At 38.5% G+C, this 26733-nt stretch overlaps 1 protein-coding gene across 1 annotated transcript in view; it reads right to left on the minus strand.

Annotated features, from left to right (window-relative positions):
• Positions 1-22706: 22706 nt before the first annotated feature.
• The window catches only part of LOC133663490 (homeobox protein otx5-A-like), a 6724-nt gene continuing 2697 nt past the window's right edge, over positions 22707-26733 (minus strand). The window contains exons 2-3 of the mRNA XM_062067981.1: positions 26651-26733; positions 22707-24648 (exon numbers count right to left, since the gene is read on the minus strand). The exon at positions 26651-26733 is cut by the window's right edge and continues 69 nt beyond it. Of these exons, the coding sequence (XP_061923965.1) occupies positions 24010-24648; positions 26651-26733 (722 nt within the window). The 3' untranslated portion in view covers positions 22707-24009. The remainder of the gene's footprint in view (positions 24649-26650) is intronic.

Consider the following 26733-nt stretch of genomic DNA (forward strand, 5'->3'; position numbering starts at 1 on the left):
CCTGAAATAAACAGTCTCCTCGTCATTACAAATGTTGCTATGTTTTTGTTAAATGGGGTTATATCCCGCGCGTTGAGACGCACCCACTCGCCAGATCTGGTTTTCGATCGCATAATCCAGGTGTGTTAGTCTGACTTTTCAAAAGCCGAACACAATCAGTTTAAGGTGTTTCCATGGGTTGTAGGATGCTTATTTAGAGCCGAACTATTTCAGAAATCGGACTAATTTAGTGCATGGACAAGGCCATTTGAGAAAGCTGAATTGTAGATGAGGATTGTTGTTTTCCAAGCGAGCAGACACATTCCAATGGCTTGTCTGATATTGATAAGGAACTAGGAACCATCTCTTACTGATAAATAATACAATAATTATACCAACAATAAATGTTAAAACACCTATTTTATGTTATTAGATGGTACATGTTTATCTAGAGTCCAATTATTGACACAAAATAAACCAATACGTGGACAAATGAAGCATCTATAGCAGGGTTGCCCATTACGTCGATCGCGAGCTACCGGTCGATCGCGCAGGGTGTGAAAAAATAGACCTAAAAATTAGCGATCATAAATCTTCCCTATGACGTTACTTGATTGACATTCAAGGCACCCGAGGATTTTGTGAGATGACGCTGGCTGCTGCCAGCTCAGTGCGAAGGAAAAAAAGACCGTCAGGAAGGCGAGAAACAGTTTTTATTTCAATCGTACCGTCAAAAGCCTAAAGACTGACCGCACAGTTCCTGTCTTCACAATAAAAGTGCTGCTCAATGCTGCCTGCGCTAACAAAATAAGAGTCTCCAAAAGCTAGCGCAAACAAGCTAGCAAGCCACGGAGTTTGCCGTCAATGTATTTCTTGTAAAGTGTAAAAAAACCGAGTATGGGAGCTGGACAAACAGGATACCAAAACCAACCACTTCAATGTGGTATTGGACAGAAAGGAGGACTTTTTTTTCTACTCCACGATGTAAAATCGAAAATGTGGAAGTTGTCAGCACTACTGTGAATCTTGTCTGATTCCAATCAATGCGAGTCATCAGAATCAGGTAATACACCAACTTATATTCTTGTCTTCATGAAAGATGGGAATCTATATGTTAAACATGCATGTATTTTGTACACCTTTTACATGTGAACAAAAACGGCAAACATTTTTAAAAATTATATTTATGTGTATATATATGTATATATATAAATATATATATATATATATATATATATATATATATATATATATATATATATATATATATATATATATATATATATATATATATATATATATATATTAGGGCTGCAACTAACGATTAATTTGATAATCGATTAATCTGTAGATTATTACTTCGATTAATCGATTAATAATCGGACAAAGGAGACAAACTACATTTCTATCCTTTCCAGTATTTTATTTGAAAAAAAAAACAGCATACTGACACCATACTTATTTTGATTATTGTTTCTCAGCTGTTTGTACATGTTGCAGTTTATAAATAAAGGTTTATAAAAAATAAAAATTTTAAATAATTTAAAAAAAAATAAAAAAAATAAAAAGAATTGCATCTGCACATGCGCATAGCATAGATCCAACGAATCAATGACTAAATTAATCACCAACTATTTTTATAATCGATTTTAATCAATTTAATCGATCAGTTGTTGCAGCCCTAATATATATATATATATATATATATATATATATATATATATATATATATATATATATATATATATATATATATATATATATATATATATATATATATATATATATATATATATACCGTAATTTCCGGACTATAAGCCGCTACTTTTTCCCCTCGTTCTGGTCCCTGCGGCTTATACAAGGGTGCGGCTTATATACGGCCTGTTCTTCTCCTGCACCGACGAAGAGGATTTCGGTGGTTTTAGTACGCAGGAGGAAGACGATGACACAATGATTAAAGACTGACTTTTCATATACCGGTAGGCTGGTTATTTTGATAACGTACAGGCGAGCACTTTGTATTACTTTGCACCGTTGTATTATTTGTACTCTGCACGAATGCTGTTCGCCATGTCAAAGATGTGAAAGTTTGATTGAATGATTGAAAGATGTATTGTTAATAAATGGGACGCTTTGCGTTCCCAAACAGTCATCTCTGTCCCGACAATCCCCTCCGTGGTAGCAGGAACCCCTATATACTACGCTAATTACACATCAAAACCCTGCGGCTTATAGTCTGGTGCGGCTTATATATGGAGCAATCTGTATTTTCCCCTAAATTTAGCTGGTGCGGCTTATAGTCAGGTGCGGCTTATAGTCCGGAAATTACGGTATATATATATATATATATATATATATATATATATATATATATATATATATATATATATATATATATAGATCACCGCGATTTGGTCATTTAAAAAGTAGCTCGCCTGCTGAAAAAGTGTGGGCACCCCTGATCTATAGAAACGTAGATATAGACTCAAAAGCAAAAGCTATAGAAATGATGCATGGACGCAAGTTCATAAATATTTGTGTGAGTGTTGCCTTCACGCACAAACATGGAGGTTGTTGTGTTGTTTTTTGTCTATGTGCAGATGTGTAATAGTCTCAGAGTCACACATGAGACAAACATGTTGACTTGTTGTGTGTGCTCATATGTGTGTGTGTGTGTGTGTGTTTATGACATTTGTCACCAGTTTGGGATTGGTTTGAGGCTACATCTCTGAGGATTAAAGCATGTTTCCCCACTTTTTGTCCTCTGGTCCCCTCCTCTCTCCTTTTTTCCCCCCCCTCTCTCCCTGCGTCACATGGTCCGTTACATCACGGGATTGAGGTCAGAACTGGATTAGGGCGAGCTATGCAAGCAAGGGAGGCAGCGCTGGAATTACTGAAAGTGATGGTGGAAATGCATGCGTGCGTGTTTGTTTGTGTGTGTGTGTGTGTGTGTGTGCGTGTGTGTGTGTGGTCAGATGGCCCGCAGATGAGGAGAACAAGGGAGATGATGAGAGGTAGAGAAAAAGCGAGGAAAGTAAAGCAGGAGGGAGACAACAGAGGTTTAGTCTAAAAGGGGGCTTGAACAAAGCAAAGGTCATGACTGATGTTGGAAATGCAGCAAAGTGTCCATTTGGACAAAACATATATCTCATTTGTCAAGACCAAAATCCAGAGGAGAAACTTCTTAAAGGATTTTTTTTTTTTTTTTTAAACCGATGTAAAATACTTTCGTACTGTGAAAACTTTCAAATCCGACAATAAGAGAAACCTGTGGAGTAGAAACTGGGAACTGTGGCCAAGTGGTGTCATATGTTTGTTTATTGAAAAGGCACAATACATATTGAGGAATATGTGACATGTAAATATGTGAGATTGTAGCCAATAGCTAATGTACATCTCCAGTCCCTCGCTAAGTTGATGTTAAAATGAAAACAAACACGTTTAAATATTAGAAAATTCCATAATGCCAAAAGTGCTGTTGTAAAGCACCCACTGCCACAGATTGACCTTGAACGTTACACAAATACACAAAACATCTGATCAAACATATTTCATACTACACACTTCCATTTTATACCACATTCCATTTTTGACTCCCAAGCTGACATTCTCCGTGAATATGTGTGTGTGTGTTTTTGTATTTCTACCCTTCTTGAGACATCAACAGGGAAAAGTACCTTCCATATGAGGACCGGTGAACAAGTTGGGACCGAAATCATGGTCCCAAATACGGAAAACCATTGCATCTGATAGAGCAGTGGTTCTCAAATGGGGGTACGCGTACCCCTGGGGGTACTCGAAGGTATGCCAAGGGGTACGTGAGATTTTTTTTAAATGTCTGTCAAAAAGCACTGTGAAAAGAAATGCAACAATGCAATATTCAGTGTTGACAGATAGATTTTTTGTGGACATGTTCCATAAATATTGATGTTAAAGATTTCTTTTTTTGTGAAGAAATGTTTAGAATTAAGTTCACAAATCCAGATGGATCTCTATTACAATCCCCAAAGAGGGCACTTTAAGTTGATGATTACTTCTATATGTAGAAATCTTTTTTTATAATTGAATCACTTGTTTATTTTTCAACAAGTTTTTAGTTATTTTTATATCTTTTTTTCCAAATAGTTCAAGAAAGACCACAACAAATGAGCAATATTTTGCACTGTTATACAATTTAATAAATCAGAAACTGATGACATAGTGCTGTATTTTACTTCTTTATCTATTTTTTTCAACCAAAAATGCTTTGCTCTGATTAGGGGGTACTTGAATTAAAAAAATGTTCACAGGGGGTACATCACTGAAAAAAGGTTGAGAACCACTGTGATAGAGAATGTCTCATTTGCACCCCTGGTGGTTAAATCTATCAAAATTAGGGTGGTCCCAAAAATGAGGGATTTTTCAAATTGACTGTGTGTCGGTTTTAAAAGTGCTCAACATATGAAATAACAAGTGTGTGTAAAAATTTGAAGTGCTCCCCTTTGGCCAAAATATGTAATAAGTGTGTGTAAGAAATTGAAATGCGCCCCCTTAGGCCAAAATTAATTAAAAAAAATATGTATACAGACAATGTAATAACTTGAAGTAAATAATGAAGCTATAAAACCAATTACAAACAAACAAACAAAAAAATACTAATAGCTTACCTTTTTTATATTTGCATAGTTTGTATATATTATTAATGTTGTAAATACAAATCTTTATATATCTGAAAAGGGTGGTCCGAAAGAGGTAAGCATTTTTCGGACGTCTCAAGAAGGTCACAAATACAAGAATGCGTGTGTGTATGTGTGTGTGTGTGTGTGTGTGTGTGTGTGTGTGTGTTTTCCTCTCAAGTGCCAAAAACATGAATGTTAAAGCAGCACTGAGTAACTTTTCAACCTTCATAAAATATTTTCATAACTTTTGGGATGGTATATGGACTTGTAACTGACCACGCAACAAACTCAAAAGTAGGCATGATGTTCGTTGAGAAATTATCGAGTTCGAACCCATTATCGAATCCTCTTTTCGAACCGATTCCTTATCAAATCTCTTATCGAATCCAGATAGGTTGTTGTGTGTGCACTGAATTCCAAAAGCCATAGATGTTATATGACTGGGCCGGCACGCTGTTTATATGGAGGAAAAGCGGACGTGACTGAGGACAGCATGCGGCCGTTATAGGGTGAAGGTTTCAGGTGAGAGAGGACGCTAAAGGCACGCCCCCAGTGAGCATATAGTGCTGCTATGTGCGTTGTAAATAAAAAAAATTGCAGACAAACACATCACCAACATGGACGAGGTGCTGCTCACTTTCGACATCCCGGTAAAGCACACTGTGGAGAAGAAAGGGACCAGCACGGTAGCGAATCCATACGCACAACGGGGCAAGAGAAGTCGGCTTTTACTGTTGTGCTAGCTTGCTATGCTAATGGACAACGAGACTGACTTTGGAAATGAGGAGAGGGAATCTGGCGTGTTTGATGGAGAACTTGTCCAGCTGTTCATTTCGGACACAGAAGATGAGGACTTTGGTGGATTTGTGGATGAGGATTGATCAAAAAAATAATGTGAATACATTGATAAATACTTCAATAAAGTACAACTGAACTCAGCTTTGCTCCTGCTGCCTTTTTAAAACAGCGTCCATGCATGCTAGCGTATGTTTTAAACTAGCGTATATTTTAAGCTAGCGTATGTTTTAAGATAGCGTATGTTTAACCATGCCTGCGCCCAAAATACGCTGTGCCTTAATTATGCGTTAAATACAGAAATAGCACCCGTAACTGACACGGCGCCTTTTAATACGGTGCGCCCTATGGTCGCGAAAATACGGTATAGTGGCTTCGATAACGGGAACCGGTTCTCAAAAAGGGATTCGAATCCATGGAATCGGTTCTTTTCTTATCGAACAATCGGGAGAACCGGTTTCGAACATCATCCCTACTCAAAAGTACTGTACAAAGAAAAAATTGTGATGACTGCAAACTGCAAATATAAAGTTTGAATGTACAGTATAGTTGTGTCTCAATTCGTCGGCTGCCTCCTTCCATGGACCCAGCCTAGCCCAGCTCAAGGGAGTGTGGGTCCTGGAGTGTCCTCCAGATGTGAATTGGGACAGTCTAGCCTTTGCAACACTTGCTTGTTGTGTCGCGTGCGCAACAAAATATAAAAAATTTGAAGCAAAAGTTGTTTTAGATTTATCGTGTGTATGCATGTTGATTTATCGCCTACTCAGAGAGAAATCTTGTATTTTTAAATGTAATATAGTGAACTACTTTATTACTAGTCTTTATTGCACCTAACCTTATTTTTAGAGCACTCAGGTCAATGTTATTTTTAAAATGTGCTTTAAATATGCGGTAGATTTCAACAATAAGCGGTTGTTAGCAATGTTCCCTCTAATTTTGAATGTGTGTGAGCAAACGCAAAAACTCCCTGAGCATTCAGTGGAGCCCATGTGAGCAACATCAGACGTGCACACTGTGGCTACACCAGCAGCACACCTGTCCCAAACCTGACTAAATAACAAGTTAAATCTCCATCCATCCATCCATTTTCTACCGCTTGTCCCTTTTGGGGTCGCTGGAGCCTATCTCAGCTGCATTCGGGCCTGGACAAGTCTCCACCTCATCGCAGGGCCAACACAGATAGACAGACAACATTCTCTTATTATTATAATCAAATGACAGCAGTCATTTCCATGAGATGATTTTCTAATATAAGTGTTTAGGCCCACTTACAATGACAATAACAAAAAATATTGTTTTTCATGGACTGTGTACTTGTATTGTTTGTCCTGCTTTGGAAATAATTTGTACCCCTTTCAGACATTGCATTTAGTTCCCATTAAAACATTCACATGTTGCACAATGAGATGTAAGCAGGGGATCATGTGTACATTCCTGCAACTTCCTGTTTGTAAAAAATATATCTTTATTAGTATTTATTTAATATACTAACAGCATTTTATGATTAATATTTATAAATTAAGATTCCTAATAAATGACACTAGAATAAGCACACATCTGATTGGTAAATCATAATGTAACGACCTGGAATGACACTTTACGTGTGGAGTTGGAGTTGTCCGACTTTTTGTGTGTCTGTAAACGCATCACTGGCTAAGTGCCATATGTGCATGTGTTGGCGCAAGTGAGAAAGAGCCAGCGGCTGCTGTTGATATAACAAAGTTGCTTTTGGTCTGGTTTGTACTGCAGTTTTGCTAGATATCATTTGTTTTACTAATGTTTTGGTGATGTGTTTATGGCCGACAATAAATAGTTTTGCTCAGTAAAATGATGGATGGAATTCATGTCCTCAAAGCGTCTCGACAGACGTTACAAAATTTGAACATTGATGACGAAAACTGTTTTCTTTGTTGTGTCCATGTGTCGAAAATTGTTATGCGCTTATTTTTTAATTTTATTTTGTGCGCGGCATAGATTTGCCGTGCGCAGAGGACGCTTGAGCAGTGCGCAATTGCACAGGCGCGCACCTTAGAGGGAACGTTGGTTGTTAGGATATGTATACGTTATGTATACATTTTACATGATATTATTAATTCATTCTAAACTGGAGGGACCATAATTCTCTATAAAGCAAGGAAAAGCATTTTAAGGACACTTATCACGTATGTCTAGCTTGTGCGCTATTGTGCGCTAAACTGTTGTGTATCCCCTACCATGTTTATCTTTTGTAAAAAAAAATACCATCATTGTGTGATTATTGGAGGACATTTGGATGTCAACTGCCTAGCTGCAGGAACGCTTGTTTTGGAGTTCACAACAGAGAGTTTAGATGCAATCTGACATAATTCAATACTTATTTTTTTGCTGATATCGTACCGATATTACAATGTTTTCATCTCAGCGTGGGAACTGGAGACTAAACATCACGCTAAACTGTATCCATAATGAACACATGAGTGTCGCTGTAGAGTCCGGAACTTTACTGGGTTCATTGACCATGGCACAGTGAAAACTGTCAAAAAAGACATAAAAAAATAAAGAATAAAGTGCCTGTTGGCTTTTTAACATGACAATGCATAATTTAATGCAGTCTGAATTAGCATAACCTGCGATTAGCATAGCGTTTTTTAACATCGCTTTTAAACATAAATGATAAGGTATTTGAATGAAATAATGACTGATACCTGTAAACAAACAACTGACCAATGCATCACCACTACTTACGACAATGATTTATCAGTCCTGTGTTAAGGATGCACACAGATTGCTGCTGCTGCTCAAGACCTTATGACTTCCCTCTCTGTCCTTGTTTTGACGAAAACAGGAAGTAATGTACCTGTGCATCTAACTAAATTGTCCCACCAGAAACAAACTAAAATAACATGGCCTTACAAAATAAGATAGCTAACATTTAAGAAATATTTTTTATAAACATCACAGATATCAATATCAGGTCGGGACACCTACTTTTTGATGCTAATGTTCAGTGGATGCTATTTTTTTATTTTTTTATTTGCAAAATGAAAACCATGTTAGACTCTATGATATCAGAGCATCTGTCCCTGGGACCAATACCATAAGGAGAAGGAGATGAGCGTAATCCTGCCAATCAAACGAAACGTTCCACAGAAAGGTGTTGGTGGAGATGAAGCGATATTGTTGGATGATTGACAGCGTGACGATGAGGAAGACGAAGAAAAGGACAGGAAAGAGGAGGAAGACGTAGACGGTAATCCTGTCTAATTCACTTAGGGGTTGCGCTGAGGGAGCAGGACACTAAGAGGATTTGGGACATTCTCTAAATTAGATCAGCAAGAATAACAAACTGCACGGAGAGGTGGAGCAGAGGGGGCACACACAGCGAGAAGTGGCACGACCGAGTGGGCAAAAGTCTTCAAGTTGGCATGAAGGCGGAACCGGGCGAAAATAAAAGGGTACATAAACAAAGAAAACACAAGTTGATGGTAGTGGAAGGTTGAAAATTGACACTAATTACCTCTGTAGCTGACCCTCTGTGTGCGAGAGGCCAAGCATTTCCATAATCCAACTGCTTTAGTCCAACATATTAATCTGTGAATCTGTGCTAAACTCTGACTTTTACTATTAGTGATATTAACTAGGTGTTAAATTGTAATCTGCAGCCTGACAGTGGCTGCTTGATCCATTCATAGTGTAATACTGATCCTGTTAGCACTGCTAGCTGCAGATCGCTGCGGGCCGACTTACACCGCTCTAGGTGTGATTTAGCAGCATTACTGCACGCTTACAAATCTTCTTTCCTGACTTATGCTTTTTATTACGGTTAGCAACGGACGGCAATTGCATGCACAGCACAACTAATCTACTGCAATGAATTTGCACAGACCTATGTGCGTTGTCACTGAGTAAGGGTCATTGCACCCAATTGGTGCGTCTCCACAGAATGTTACATTTAAACTAGAGATGTCCGATAATGGGTTTTTTTGCCGATATCCGATATTCCGATATTGTCCAACTCGTAATTACCGATTCCAATATCAACCCATACCGATATATACAGTCGTGGAATTAACACATTATTATGCCTAATTTTGTTGTGATGCCCCGCTGGATGCATTAAACAATGTAACAAGGTTTTCCAAAATAAGTCAACTCAAGTTATGGAAAAAAATGCCAACATGGCACTGCCGTATTTATTATTGAAGTCACAAAGTGCTTTTTTTTTTTAACATGCCTCAAAACAGCAGCTTGGAATTTGGGACATGCTCTCCCTGAGAGAGCATGAGGAGGTTGAGGTGGGCGGGGTTGAGGTGGGGGGGGGGTAGCGGGGGTGTATATTGTAGCGTCCCGGAAAAGTTAGTGCCGCAAGGGGTTCTGGGTATTTGTTCTGTTGTGTTTATGTTGTGTTACGGTGCGGAGGTTCCCCCGAAATGTGTTTGTCATTCTTGTTTGGTGTGGGTTCACAGTGTGGCGCATATTTGTAACAGTGTTAAAGTTGTTTATACGGCCACCCTCAGTGGGACCTGTATGGCTGTTGACCAAGTATGCCTTGCATTCACTTGTGTGTGTGAAATGCCGTAGGTATTATGTGATTGGGCCGGCACGCAAAGGCTCAAGGTTTATTGGCGCTCTGTACTTCTCCCTACGTCCGTGTACCACTCCGTACAGCGACGTTTAAAAATGTCATGAATTGTACTTTTTGAAACCGATACCGATCATTTCCGATATTACATTTTAAAGCATTTATCCGCCGATAATATCGGACTGCCGATATTATCGGCAGTCCGATATTATCGGACATCTCTAATTTAAACATTGATTAAACTGTAAAATATGTTGTTGTTTTTTTTTACCAAGGAAAGTGTTCTGCATATTGACTTGGAATTAGGAGCCAGGTTGAAGAACAGTAAGAAAGCTCCAGCACAGTGGTGTCCAAAGTGCGGCTCGGGGGCCATTTCAAGCCCGCAGCTCGAGTTTTGTTGGCCTGTCGCAAATATATATATTTTTTAATTAAAACAAAAAAAATAACAGTAAAACTGTATGTAAAAAAGAGCAAAAATAAGTACCGTATTTTTCGGACTATAAGGCGCACATAAAATCCTTTCATTTTCTCAAAAATCGACAGTACGCCTTATAACCCGGTGCGCCTAATGTACGGAATAATTCCAGTTGTACTTACCGACCTCAGAGCAACAACACCAAAACTTTAAATGTTCCATTGAAAATAAAGAACATTATACACAGCAGTCAAAAACCTGTCAAAATGTTTTAGTATGACTTTGAAGCCGCACCGCTCAATGGATTGTTAAAATTAAAGTTAAAGTACCACTGATTGTCACACACACACTAGGTGTGGCGAAATTATTCTCTGCATTTGACCCATCATCCTTGATCACCCCCTGGGAAGTGAAGGGAGCAGTGAGCAGCAGCGGTGGCCGCGCCCGGGAATCATTTTTGGGGATTCAACCCCCAATTCCAACCCTTGATGCTGAGTGTCAATCAGGGAGATAATGGGTACCATTTGTATAGTCTTTGGTATGACTCGGCCGGGGTTTGAACTCACAACCTACCGATCTCAGGGCGCTACACCGCTACAACAAAGATGACGGGGAGAAGACGCTGTCGAAGGTGAGCCACGTAAATAAGACCGCCCACAAAACGGCGCATCTTGAAGCGACTGTCAGAAAGCGACTTGAAGATGATCTGTAAAACATAATCTATGCAACATTTTGACCAAAGAACCACCATTACATGTTATGTAGACTACAAGGAAATGTTTTAAATTGAGAAAAAAATCATAATATGACCCCTTTAATGCGCCTTATAATATGGTGCGCCTTTTGTATGAAAAAAGACCTGAATAGACCCGCTCAACGGCATTGCGCCCTATGGGCCAGAAAATACGGCAATGTAATTGGAAAAAAACTGACATTTCAATACCAATAACTAATAATCATATGCTTTGACGCCAAGTTTTATTGTTAAATATGTATCGTCTGTTTGTAGTAGTTTTGTTTTACAAAATAAAAAAAACATATGTCATAATGGCCCCTGCATGTGTTGACTTTTCAGTGTGCGGCCCTCGGTGGAAAAGTTTGAACGCCCCTGGTCTAGCAGGAGATCAGAGAAGGGCAGCACACTATGGCACATACTGAGTAAGGAACCGTGTGGCACCAAATAGAAGTAATTAACAGTAAGGAACAGGTGTGCTAGCACAGTGGTCCCCAACCTTTTTTTAGCTGCGGTCAACGCTTGAAAATTTGCCCCACGGACCGGGGGGGTTAAGTTTTTTGTTTTTTGTTTTTTGTTTTTTGTCATAAAGAAATACAATCACGTGTGCTTACGGACTGTATCCCTGCAGACTGTATTGATCTATATTGATATATAATGTATATATTGGGTTTTTTATGTTGATTTAATAAAAAATAAAATAATATTTTTTTTATTTCTCGAGCGGCCCGGTACCAATCGGTCCACGGACCGGTACTGGGCCGCGGCCTGGTGGTTGGGGACCACTGTGCTAGCAGGACAAAGAAGAGAATGTAAAGGTGCTTCAAAAGACAGAGACCAAACAGGAAATACAGACGTAACAAACCAGGACAGGAAGTGATACCAAAGACAGGAAAATAACGAACAAAGCTCAAACTATCATGTTGGATCGGATCGTGACCATTTAAACTACCTTGAACACTGGAAAAATAGAATGTATTGCCTGCAGGTAAACGCTTCTTAAATTTAGTTTTTTCCATGAGATAAGATCACTTAAATTATTCAGGTATGCAATATTATATATATATATATATATATATATATATCATTGATTTTTTTGTATATTTGATTATATTTCAACTGTGACAGTGGGCTTAAAATGTCAGTACAAACTTGTTACCTAAATTAATTTTTCCATGTTGTTTTTTTTCCCCCATACATTTCTTTGTTAAATCGTTGTACACATATTAGCTATTAGCATAAAAGTCATTTACTTATTAGAGATGTTAATCATGGGATCGGATTGGGGGCAGATATTTCCTTTTTTTTTTTTTTTTTTTTACCTGATATCTACCGCAGTCCCAGTGCTTACATGTCTCAAGATTGTGCTCACGTGAAAGATTCCTTCAAAATGGATGCACGCTGAAGGAGACATAATTACATTTGGATATTCCTTATTGCACACGTGCGGGAGTTGCATGAAGTGTGACACATAGAATGGATCTGCTATCCCCGTTTAAATGAAAAAAAATCATTTCAGTAGGCCTTTAATACGAGCAATTAGATCTCCCACCTCTTCAAGAATCATAAGGAGATACACGATGAATACAAACGGAAGATGGATGTGAGCCCAGTTTATAATTCCCTGTTATACAGTATGCCAGGCAGTCTTGCACTAAATGAGGACTATGTTATTGTTTACTTTATTACTCTAGTATACTCTGGACTGAAGCTGTGTGCCTTCATTGTTTTTGTAGCTGTTGTTTTGAGGCATGTTTAAAAAAATAAAAAATAATGCACTTTGTGAAAGTCAAAGTATAGTATTTCCCATAGTTGTAGTGGGTATCAGGATTATCTCAGGGAGAGCATGTCCCAAATTCCAAGCTGCTGTTTTGAGGCATGTTAAAAAAAATAATGCACTTTGTGACTTCAATAATAAATATGGCGGTGATTATATTTTTTATGTTTTTTGTCATAAAGAAATACAATCACTTGTGCTTACGGACTGTATCCCTGCAGACTGTATTGATCTATATTGATATATAATGTATATATTGGGTTTTTTATGTTGATTTAATAAAAAATAATATAATATTTTTTTTATTTCTCGAGCGGCCCGGTACCAATCGGCACTTTTTTCCATAACGTGAGTTGAAGTTGTTCTCTTATTTTGGAAAACCTTGTTACATTGTTTAATGCATCCAGCGGGGCATCACAACAAAATTAGGCATAATAATGTGTTAATTCCACGACTGTATATATCGGTATCGGTTGATATCGGAATCGGTAATTAAGAGTTGGACAATATCGGAATATCGGATATCGGCAAAAAAGCCATTATCGGACATTTCTAATAAATAGTAAAATAATTAAGTAAATCCTGAAATAACGAAATCACTAGAAAATTATTTAATAATTAATTGAATTATTAAATAATACATGTTACATTAAATACATGACGACACATTTAGTAACATATGTACAGTATGTATTTAACTTCAATTATATTTAATCAAAGACACATTTAAGTAATTATCTATACAGTAGCAGTGATTCTCAAATTGTGGTACTTGTACCACCAGTCAAAACCAACTCGGTTTCAAAGTTGGTACCAAACATGGCGCCCTGGTACGCCAAAGAATCACTTGATTAAAGTACAGTGTAATATTTTCCTATATTCAAACACAGTGTTACTGTTCAAACTGTGTGTAATGTTACAGTGGCCAAAAATATCAAATATAGTTGTTAAATAAAACCTGCCTTGTTTTTAATGGATACTTTGGCCTACTAAGCTACTGTACTTTAATGTTGGTCATTATGGTGGTACTTGGAGAGTTTTTTTCTGAGATGGAAGTTTGAGAACCACTGATTTAAAGATTTATTCATTTATTTAATTTTGTCCCATTTGACCCTCCGTCCTAATACGATTTGTATTTAATATTTGTAATATTTTAATTTGGCTTCTGTTCACTCAGCTATGAAACAGAAAGTTCATAGATTAAATAATTGTATTTTTCAGACAAAGTTTGTCACACTGTATATACAATGTAAATTACATGTATTTTCAAATTGTCCAAATGAACCATTTTGAGTACAACTTAAAGCAAACGGTGTCCGGTCCGCACGTACATGTGCACGCAGACGAGTGGTCGGCCGCATGCTTGGCGCGTGCATGTTTGGCGGCCTTGGGATTAGGAATCGATTAAGTTGAAATTGGACTGCCGGCCAGCAGGAGGGAGGAAAACGGGGAGGGAATAGTGGGTTGGTAAGTGGGTGGGGGCAGACGGAGAAGCTGGTCAGCATGATTACAATGTGCCTTCGGAGCAGACTGGTCGCCAGCTTGTTTGTAGCGGATTAGAGCAAGGAAAGAAATGAATCATATTTCTAAGTCCTGAGTGTATCCGTGTCTCTGTGCTCTACAGTCCATATGCTGCTACTGGAGGATTATGGGAGCACTCTATCTATCTATCTATCTATCTATCTATCTATCTATCTATCTATCTATCTATCTATCTATCTATCTATCTATCTATCTATCTATCTATCTATCTATCTATCTATCTATCTATCTATCTATCTATCTATCTATCTATCCATCTATCTATCTATCCATCCATCCATCTATCCATCTATCCATCTATCCATCAATCCATCAATCCATCAATCCATCAATACATCTATCATTTATCCATCTATCCATCTATCCATCTATCCATCTATCTATCTATCTATCTATCTATCTATCTATCTATCTATCTATCTATCTATCTATCTATCTATCTATCTATCTATCTATCTATCTATCTATCTGTCGTGACGCGCTGTGTTAGTGCTAGAATTGTATGCATATGAACTTGGTTCAAATCCCAAGGGGAACAGGTGTTAGAGTGATATGTATGTTTTAAATATGTCATTTTGCACTAAACATAGATTATTGAACAATTTCTTGCCCATTAATTGGTTCTAGTACGGGGCTCTTTAGCGCCGCCCTATTGGCTCCCTGGAGCATTTTTCAAAAAGGATTGAAAATGGAAAAAGATGGGGGGAAAACAAATGTTTTGTTTGAGGGCAAACATGACACAAACCTTCCCAATTGTTAGAAAGCCCACTGTCGAATATGTTTGTGTGTATGCTTCACTGATGAGAGTATTTGGTAAACATCATTTTGTCCTACTAATTTCGGCGGTTCTTGAACTCACCGTAGTGTGGACTGTGACGCAACAGTTTGTTTACATGTAAAATCTTCCACTCCTTCTTTGTCTCATTTTGTCCACCAAACGTTTTGTACTGTGAGTGAAGGCCGTTGTTGATGTTATTGACTTGTTGGAGTGCTAATCAGGCATATTTGGTCAGTGCATGACTGCAAGCGAATCAATGCTAACATGCGATTTAGGCTAGCTGTATGTACATATTGCATCATTATGCCTCATTTTTTGATAGTAGGCTAATATAGCTAATAAATAAATATAGCTAATAAAGACACTTACAACATGTGTTGCCTTCATTATAATACTTATATAAGACTTTTAAAGTAATTTTGATAGTAGGCTATTATAGCTAATATAGACACTTACATCATGTGTTGTCTTCATTATAACACTTATATAAGACTTTTAAAGTAATTTTGATAGTAGGCTAATATAGCTAATATAGACACTTACGTCATGTGTTATCCTTCATAATAACACTTATATAAGACTTTTAATTTGTTGCAGTTCCAGACAAATTTGTTTTTTGTATTTTTGGTCCAATATGGCTCTTTCAACGTTTTAGGTTGCCGACCCCTGTTCTAGTACAAAACATGCTGGCATGATCCCACATGACAGTTTGGACTTTGTTCTTTATTTTCCTGTGTTTTTTTTAATAATTTCCTGTTCTGGTTTTCTTGTTTTGGTAGTACTTCCTGTTTGGTCTCTGTCTTTTCACCATCTTTACTTTCTGTTCTTTGTCCTACCAGTGCACCTGCTTTCTGAGTTCCTGCTAGACCTGTGTTCCTTGTCTTCTGCCTGGTATTAAATAAAATGACCTCCTGCTTGCACTTTTCCTACCTTCTCTGCATTGTGGGATGAGGCCAGTAGCAGCATCTACGTTTGTATGTCACACATCTATCAATTTAAAATCAAGTAGGAAGAAAAAAGGAGAAAAAATTGTTTCACACAAACAAAAACATTTGAAAAATCGGGGAAGTAATGAGGGCAGGCATCAAAATTAAATTCTGTTTAGGGGCCCAATTTAGCTAGCAACAACTCATCTACTGTATGTAGAACTCATCAAGTCCTGGTCCCATGTTCTTCTTATTACTGAAAAAGTATGGAGGTTAATTTGTGACTTTATTACGAAAGCTTTTTTTTTTTACACTGAATTTATGTAACTGAATTTTTGCGTTTGAATTTTGTAAACTGAATTTTTTTACCTCAAATTATGCTGACAATTTCATTAAAAAAATGTGTTGGCAAAATGCTTGTGTTTAAAAATTATGTTTTAAAATTCAGTGTAAAAAAAATTAATGTATAAAAAAAATTGTTTTAAAAAATCACTGTGTAAAAGTTTGGTGTAAAAAAAAAAATCTGTGCTGAAAAATTCAGTGTTCAAAAATTTCTGCTTCAAAAAGCAAGACTCACTTCCAGTAAATTAAGACTGAAGCTATCGCTCCTGTTTCAGTACCAGCCAATGAGGTGTCAAGTTTGAAGTCAGGTGACACGGGTCTTGCAAAACAGCATAAAAAGGCAGTTCAGTGGGCTACCTGGGCATAATACAACATGATAAACATTTGGATGTTGCCTGCTGGATATTTTCTAACTTTTGTCGACATAAAATTACATTAACAGATGTTTTACTATACACAGCATTCAAACATGCACACACCGACTTCCTGTTCAGTGCAAAGTAAGCTTCAGAATAATAGCGTGGCAGTATTTACCTGGATTTTATAACATCAGCAACCAACAAAATGTGCTATTTTCTTTCTTTTCTTTTTTAAAGATTGTTAGCCACCAGAAAAAAGATTTGTGCATGTACGAATGCCTTCCGCCGGTGTTTGTCTGTTTGTTATTTTGCAACATATCTCAAAAAGTAATTGACTGATTTTGATGAAACTTTCAGAAAATGTCAGAAAAGGTGTAAGAAACAAGTGATTTGATTGTGGGGGTTATCCGGATCATTCATACTCAATACAGTACCTTTAAGTTATGAGGCTCAACTTCTTGTGTATGCTAGCGGCACCGCCTCCACCCACAGAGACAAAGAGAATAGATGACTGACAAAAGGGTTCACTCCGTGTGTTTCACTCCGCAAAAACTGTATTGTCTTGCATCCTGCTTATAAGCAACTATTTCATTTATCCTTTGAGTTATTACCTCCGTCAGGTGGGTACGTATTCGCTGGGGTTTGTTTGTTTGTGTGTTATTCTCTAGTTAGCAACATAGCTCAATGAGTTATAAGTTAAAGTACATTTTGATGAAACTGTCAAAAATGGGATAAGGGACAACTGATTGGATTTTTGTGGTCATGCAGAAAACGCCACTGTCCCCTATAGCCCAACTACTGAATTACAGCGTAGAGGCCTACTGAAACCCACTACTACCGACCACGCAGTCTGATAGTTTATATATCAATGATGAAATCTTAACATTGCAACACATGCCAATACAGCCGGGTTAACTTATAAAGTGCAATTTTAAATTTCCCGGGAAACTTCCGGTTGAAAACGTCTAGATATGATGACGTTTACGTGTGACGTCAATGGTTGAAGCAGAAGTATTCGGACACATTGTATCTCAATACAAACAGCTCTGTTTTCATCGCAAAATTCCACAGTATTCTGGACATCGGTGTTGGTGAATCTTTTGCAATTTGTTTAATGAACAATGGAGACTGCAAAGAAAAAAGCTGTAGGTGGGATCGGTGTATTAGCGGCCGGCTGCAGCTACACAACCAGGAGGACTTTGAGTTGGATAGCAGACGCGCTATCCGACGCTAGCCGCCAACCGCATCGATGATCGGGTGAAGTCCTTCGTCGCGCCGTCGATCGCTGGAACACAGGTGAGCACGGGTGTTGATGAGCAGATGAGGGCTGGCGTAGGTGGATAGCTAATGTTTTTAGCATAGCTCTGACGAGGTCCCGAAGCTAAATTAGCTTCAATGGCGTCGTTGGCAACAGCATTGCTAGGCTTCGACAGGCGGCACAGCATTAACCGTGTGGTTACAGGTCCAGTGTTTGGTTCGGTGTCTCCTGATAGTAGTATTGTTGATTTTCTGTCTATCCTCCCAGTCAGGGGCTTATTTCTTTTGTTTCTATCTGCATTTAAGCACGATGCTATCACGTTAGCTCCGTAGCTAAAGTGCTTCACCGATGTATTGTCGTGGAGATAAAAGTCACTGTGAATGTCCATTTTGCGTTCTCGACTCTCATTTTCAAGAGGATATAGTATCCGAGGTGGTTTGAAATACAAATGATCCACAATAGAAAAAGGAGAAAGGTACAAGGGCTCATTGGATTCCACACTAAGTTACGGTCAGAGCGAAAAAAGATGCGTCCGGCACTGCACTCTAGTCCTTCACTCTCACATTCCTCATCCACAAATCTTTCATCTTCGCTCAAATTAATGGGGTAAACGTCGCTTTCTCGATCCGAATCGCTCTCGCTGCTGGTGTAAACAATGGGGAAATGTGAGGAGCCCTTCAACCTGCGACGTTACGCTACTTCCGGTACAGGCAAGGCTTTTTTTATCAGCGACCAAAAGTTGCGAACTTTATCGTCGATGTTCTCTACTAAATCCTTTCAGCAAAAATATGGCAATATCGCGAAATGATCAAGTATGACACATAGAATGGATCTGCTATCCCCGTTTTAATAAGAAAATCTCATTTCAGTAGGCCTTTAGAATCATGCGCAATTCTCCTGCCACTGCAATAATCATATGAAAATAGATGAATGTGATTTAAAAAATAAATAAAATGATGATGTCGTCAACCATTTTTGTCGACAAACGTTTATGTTGACGTCAGTCGGACAGTCTTTGGCACACAGTGCATCTGGGAAGTATTCACAGCTCACTTTTTCCACATTTTGTTATGTTACAGCTTTATTTCAACATGAAATACATTCATTTTTGTCCTCCAAATTCTACACCCAATAGCCCATGATGACAATTTGAAAATACTTTTTTAAAAATCTTGCAAATGTATTAAAAAATGTAATAAAATAAAATAAAAACACACGTACACAATTATTCACAGTCTTTGCTCAGTTGCTGATGCACCTTTGGCAGCAATTGCAGCCTCAAGTTTGCACACCTATTTTTGGGCAGTTTCGCCCATTCCTCTTTGCAGCACCTCTCAAGCTCCATCAGGTTGGAAGGGAAGCGATGTTTTTTATCCAGGATGTATCTGTACATTTAATAAATTTGCAAAACTTAAAAACTTTTCACATTGTCATTATGGGGTATTATGTGTAGAATTTTTAGGATAAAAATTAATTTATTCAATTTTGGAATAAGGCAAATTAAAATAAGGCAATAAATTGGGCAAAAATAAAGAGCTGTGAATACTTTCCGGATGTACTGTAATATGACTGATTAAAGGCCTACTGAAATGAATTTTTTTTATTCAAACGGGAATAGCAGATCCATTCTATGTGTCATACTTGATCATTTCGCGATATTGCCATATTTTTGCTGAAAGGATTTAGTAGAGAACATCGACGATAAAGTTCGCAACTTTTGGTCGCTGATAAAAAAAGCCTTGCCTGTACCGGAAGTAGCGTGACGTCACAAGTTGAAAGGCTCCTCACATTTCCCCATTGTTTACACCAGCAGCGAGAGTGATTCGGACCGAGAAAGCGACGATTACCCCATTAATTTGAGCGAGGATGAAAGATTCGTGGATGAGGAACGTGAGAGTGAAGGACTAGAGTGCAGTGCAGGACGCATCTTTCTTCGCTCTGACCGTAACTTAGGTACAAGGGCTCATTGGATCCCACACTCTCTCCTTTTTCTATTGTGGATCACGGATTTGTATTTTAAACCACCTCAGATACGATATCCTCTTGAAAATGATAGTCAAGAACGCGAAATGGACATTCACAGTGACTTTTATCTCCACGACAATACATCGGCGAAGCTCTTTAGCTACGGAGCTAACGTGATAGCATCATGCTTAAAAGCAGATGGAAACAAAATAAATAAACCCCTGACTGGAAGGATAGACAGAAAATCAACAATACTATTAAACCATGGACCTGTAAATACACGGTTAATGCTTTCCAGCTTGGCGAAGCTTAACAATGCTGTTGCTAACGACGCCATTGAAGCTAACTTAGCAACGGGACCTCACAGAGCTCTGATAAAAACATTAGCGCTCCACCTACGCCACCCAGCCCTCATCTGCTCATCAACACCCGTGCTCACCTGCGTTCCAGCGATCAGCGGAAGGACGAAGGACTTCACCCGATCATCCGTGCGGTCGGCGGCTAGCGTCTGACAGCGCGTCTGCTATCCAAGTCAAAGTCCTCCTGGTTGTGTTGCTACAGCCAGCCGCTAATACATCGATCCCACCTACAACTTTCTTCTTTGCAGTCTTCATTGTTCATTAAACAAATTGCAAAAGATTCACCAACACAGATGTCCAGAATACTGTGGAATTTTGAGATGAAAACAGAGCTTTTTTGTATTGGATTCAATGTGTCCGAATACTTCCGTTTAACTATTGACGTCACGCGCATACGTCATCATACATAGACGTTTTCAACCGGAAGTTTAGCGGGAAATTTAAAATTTCACTTTATAAGTTAACCCGGCCGTAATGGCATGTGTTGCAATGTTAAGATTTCATCATTGATGTATAAACTATCAGACTGTGTGGTCGGTAGTAGTGGGTTTCAGTAGGCCTTTAAATAAATTGAAGAAAGCCAACAATCACCTTTTTTTTTTTCAAAGAGTTTTGCGTCATGCTCTCCGTTGAAAGACAACTTTACATCACCATACCAGAAAATAAGAGCACAGCGTTTAAATAAAGTTGTTTAATGTCTCAGAAACGTTATAACTAACTAGCAAGGTGGTGGTCAAACACAGGAGACAAATGAAATATAAAACAAAATAAGAAGAATCATCGGCGATGTCGTTCGGCGAGAGATAAAAGTACAGTAAATGACTAAGAAGCGTGAACAGCATTGTTCCTATTACTGCTACTTTCATCGGATAAAACCCTGAGTTTGAGAAACATTGACAAGAAAAATATAAACAGGAAACAATCCAAAGTTGGCAGTTGTCTAAGATTTCATAACAAAATAAGTGATTGCATTTTTTCAGGGTTGAATATTCACAATAAGACAAAGAAAGCATTTTAGTCATCCGAAGAAATAAAATGACGGTAATAATACTGATAATAACTTCAAAACAAATTACCACCTGTTTTTTTTTTGTTTGTTTTTTTGTTTTTTTTACTTCGACGAATCCACAAAAGTTCAAAGAAACATAACAATATTAAGTCTAAGACATGAAATAAAAATGAAAGATACTTGAAATATGTATATCACATGTTTACATCTGAGAGACACCCGACTCTCTGTGCTAAGGGCGGGGGGGATGGATTGGCACCTCCGTTCCCTTTCTCCGGTGCAGTCTTTGAACGCCTCACAAAAATAATAATAACAATAATAACATATCAATATAATAGGCGGAAGTGCTCGGATAAGCCGTGTCTGCTAACTTCCTGTGAAAAGGGGCAAGGAGGAGGAGGGGGTGGGGTGGGGGGGGGTGCCAAATGCTACAAGGCGGCCATTGTTAACCCAAATTAGGAGTTGATCCTTTTAAACCAACAACGCGTCTCTTGATGATTGCAAGCATGCTCATAGGCAATGGGTTTGTACTGCAGTCACCTCAGGGACTCACTCCACCCCCTTGGCTTGTAACACACGTACACACACACACACACACACACACACACACACCACACACACACACACACACACACACACACACACACACACACACTGGCTGGAGGGGGTGAGTATCAAACATCAGCTTTCTTCTAGGTGTCCTTTGGGAGAGTTGACCATGTTGTTGAGTCAGATGATGAAAATCTTGATTTGTCATCCACTGGTAATAATACACACAACGTACGATTTATGTGTATCTAAAAACACATGTTGCGTTACGATATGAATTACCGTATTTTTCGGACTATAAGTCGCAGTTTTTTCATAGTTTGGCCGGGGGTGTGACTAATACTCAGGAGCGACTTATGTGTGAAATTATTAACACATTACCGTAAAATATAAAATAATATTATTTAGCTCATTCACGTAAGAGACTAGACGCATAAGATTTCATGGGATTTAGCGATTAGGAGTGACAGGTTGTTTGGTAAACGTATAGCATGTTCTATATGTTATAGTTATTTGAATGACTCTTACCATAATATGTTACGTTAACATACCAGGCACGTTCTCAGTTGGTTATTTATGCGTCATATAACATACACTTATTCAGCCTGTTGTTCACTATTCTTTATTTATTTTAAATTGCCTTTCAAATGTTTATTCTTGTTGTTGGGTTTTATCAAATAAATTTCCCCCAAAAATGCGACTTATATATGTTTTTTTCCTTCTTTATTGTGCATTTTCGGCAGGTGCGACTAATACTCCGAAAAATACGGTAAGTGTTTTTTTCCCACTCATGTAGTCAATGGCGAGGGCTCTGATTGAATACTTGAAATCCAAAGAAATGGATGTTTTTCATTAGGGCTGTCAAAGATAACCATTTAATTCATGTGATTAATCCCATAAAATGATTGCGTTACTCATGTATATATGCAGAATTGTCACGCAATTTACTCTGACTGTAACTGTTCCTTTGCTTTAACCTCAAAGGCGTTGTTGTACATTAAGATTTCGCTTCAAAATACACCAAGATGGGACATTAGCTGAAACGGTTTTGAGCAAATAACTGTGGCGCTTTCAAGTAATGCACTTAAAATCATTTCCCGAATGACTCAGTGGCCTTGTGGTTGGAGTGTCCGCCCTGAGATCGATAGGTCGTGAGTTCAAACCCCGGCCGAGTCATACCAAAGACTATAAAAATGGGACCCATTACCTCCCTGCTTGGCACTCAGCATCAAGGGTTTGGAATTGGGGGTTAAATCACCAAAAATGATTCCTGGGCATGGCCACCGCTGCTGCTCACTGCTCCCCTCACCTCCCAGGGGGTGATCAAGGCTGATGGGTCAAATGCAGAGAATAATTTCGCCACACAATCATGGGTACTTTAACTTTTTAACTTAACATTCTGACAAAAAAAAATTGCACCTGACTGTGTCCAATCATCGGGGTCATTTTTAGGTTGATTTAAATTAAGTGAGTAATTACCTGTGATTAATCGTGATTAATCTACAGTCAAAAGTGTGATCAATCTGATTCAAACAAATAATAATTTGACAGGATTATTTTTAAGTAGAGTGAAAGAACAGCAACATCACGTCTGTCCAGGTACATGCACCTAGTTTCTTCCTGTAAGTACAAAGCAAGCTTCAAAATAAAAGCATGGCAGTATTAACCTGAATTCTTTATTTTTTTTACTTTTAGAACGTTTGCCACCCGTCAAACATTTGCGCACGTATACGTAAGCTCTACTACTATAACCTTTTTTAAACGTATGAAAGATTCATGTCATTGAGAATGTTCCGCGTGGTTCTACAGTCTTCCGTTGAGGTGGGAGTCAGTTGGAAATGAACAAATATGATTCAGTCAGTCATTCATAATTCATAAAGAGCAGTACAATTCTTCATTTTCAGCCTATTTGGTGATTTTGAATTGAGCCAGACATTTTCATTTAAAACACCCCCTGGCACTGATTCATACTCGCTCCTCCTCGACCCCCTCCTGTGAGGACAATTACAAGACCTGGAACTTCCAGGAGTTCTGGTCTTTGTAGTCCAGACAGTCAGTGGCATTGAAATTGAGCTTCCAGGCAGCTTGGTCCTTGTAGTCCAGGCAGTCGACGGCTCCAAAGCCCAGCGAGGCGGCCGTGTAGCCTTGGGAGGAGAGGGAGGCCGGGGACTGGCTGAGGGGCCCGCCCATGGAGGAGGCGGTGATGGGGCTGAGGGCCCCGCCTGTGCCCGACAGCTGCGGGTGCATGGGCGACAAGTAGGAGCTGCAGTCCAGGCCGGTGAAGTAAGAGGAGGAGCCCGCGTAGCTCTGGCTGTAGGCCGGGGCCTGGGTGTAGGTCATGGGGTAGGCGGTGGTGCGCTGCATGCAGGGGGTGGTGGCGATGGACAGGGGGTCCGGCAGGGGAGAGATGGACGCCGGGCTCCAGATGGACACCGTGGCACTGGCAGAGCTGGAATTGGCGGTGATGGCGGTGCCTGGCGGAGGAGGCGGCGGGCTGTAGGGTCCGTTGGCGGGGTTGGCACTGGCATCGGTGCTGGCTTCACGGGCCGGGGAGGACTTCTTTTTGGGGGGCCGCGGTTTGGACTGGCCTGTGCTCTGCTGCTGCTGCTGGCGGCACTTGGCACGGCGGTTCTTGAACCACACCTGGACGATAGCGGGGTCATAAATCATCATTTAGATGGATGTATAGACAGATAGATAGATGGATAGATATACGTTAGGTCAGGAAAAAACACAGAGGCTATTTCATCCCTACAAGCCTGTTTCGCAGGTTCCCTGCTCTTCAGGGGATTTACCGTATTTTTCGGACTATAAGTCGCAGTTTTTTCATAGTTTGGCCGGGGGTGCGACTTATACTCAGGAGCGACTTATGTGTGAAATTATTAACACATTTCCGTAAAATATCAAATAATATTATTTAGCTCATTCACGTAAGAGACTAGACGTATAAGATTTCATGGGATTTAGCGATTAGGAGTGACAGATTGTTTGGTAAACGTATAGCATGTTCTATATGTTATAGTTATTTGAATGACTCTTACCATAATATGTTACGTTAACATACCAGGCACGTTCTCAGTTGGTTATTTATGCGTCATATAACGTACACTTATTCAGCTTGTTGTTCACTATTCTTTATTTATTTTAAATTGCCTTTCAAATGTCTATTCTCTGTGTTGGGTTTTACAAATAAATTTCCCCCAAAAATGCGATTTATACTCCAGTGCGACTTATATATGTTTTTTTCCTTCTTTATTATGCATTTTCGGCCGGTGCGACTTATACTCCGGAGCGACTTATACTCCGAAAAATACGGTAGATAGATAGATAGATAGATAGATAGATAGATAGATAGATAGATAGATAGATAGATAGATAGATAGATAGATAGATAGATAGATAGATAGATAGATAGATAGATAGATAGATAGATAGATAGATAGATAGATAGATAGATAGATAGATAGATAGATAGATAGATGGATAGAAATTATGTAAAAAAGTTGCCAGGGTTTCACAATATTTAACTGTGATTTTTACAGTAAAATGCTGTAATCAAAATGTACTGTAACTTTAAAACAAATGACTGCAAATATGACATTTATCTTATATTTATAACAGCATTTAACAGTATTATTTCACAGTAAAAATACCGTAATCACAAAATGTACTGTAACCTTACTACAAATTCCTGTAAAAAATGACAGTCATTTTTCATTTCACAGCATGTAACAGTATGATTTCACAGTAAAATGCAGTAATCAAAATTTACTGTAGCTTTACAACAAATAGCTGTATAAAATTACAGCATTTAACTGTATTATTTCACAGTAAAATAACGCAATCGAAATGTACTGTAATCTTGCAACAAATCACTGTAAAAATGACGGTCCTCTTTCATTTCACAGCATGTAACAGTGTTATATCACAATAAAATACCGTAATCATTAAGTACTGTAACCTTGCAACAGATTACTGTAAAAAAAGTACACGGTACTCTTATATTTCACAGCATTTAACAGTATTATTTCAGAGTAAAATGCTGTAATCAAAATGTACTGTAACCTTACAACAAATTACTGTAAAAATTACATTACACAGCATTTAACTTCACATCCAATTACTGTAAATGTTACTGTGAAAATGTTGCAATTATTTGCTGGTAATCAACTGTGAATTTACAATGATTTGTTTACTGTGTAGATAGATACTTATACAGTTGGATGGATAGACTGTGAAACTGTCCATTGTAAATTGCTAGCTAATACTTGCTAATACAATTAATTACTGTGAAATATGAGGGTATTGTAATGTTTTACAGTCGTTTGTTGTAATGGCACAGATATTTTGGATTACGGTGTTTCACTGTGAAAACACTATTAAATGCTGTGAAATATTAGAGGACTGTACTTTTGCAGTAATTTGTGGTAAAGTTACAGTAAATTATGATTACAGTAGTTTACTGTGAAAATGTACTGTTCAATGCTGTGAAGTCCTGCATGGTAAGTACAATATACTGTACATAGACAATACCTGACAGTGAAACCTTATTACTGTCATTCAATAGCAAATAATTGGCTAATATACCATAAATTTATGCTATTATTGCCTCAATATAGATCATATGAATTCTGCACTGCATTACCTGTACTCTGGACTCGGGCAGGTTGATCTTGAGGGCCACCTCCTCCCTCATGAAGATGTCTGGGTAGCGAGTTTTGGCAAACA

This window comes from Entelurus aequoreus, linkage group LG13 (genome assembly GCF_033978785.1).
Source record: "Entelurus aequoreus isolate RoL-2023_Sb linkage group LG13, RoL_Eaeq_v1.1, whole genome shotgun sequence".
Lineage (NCBI taxonomy): Eukaryota > Metazoa > Chordata > Actinopteri > Syngnathiformes > Syngnathidae > Entelurus > Entelurus aequoreus.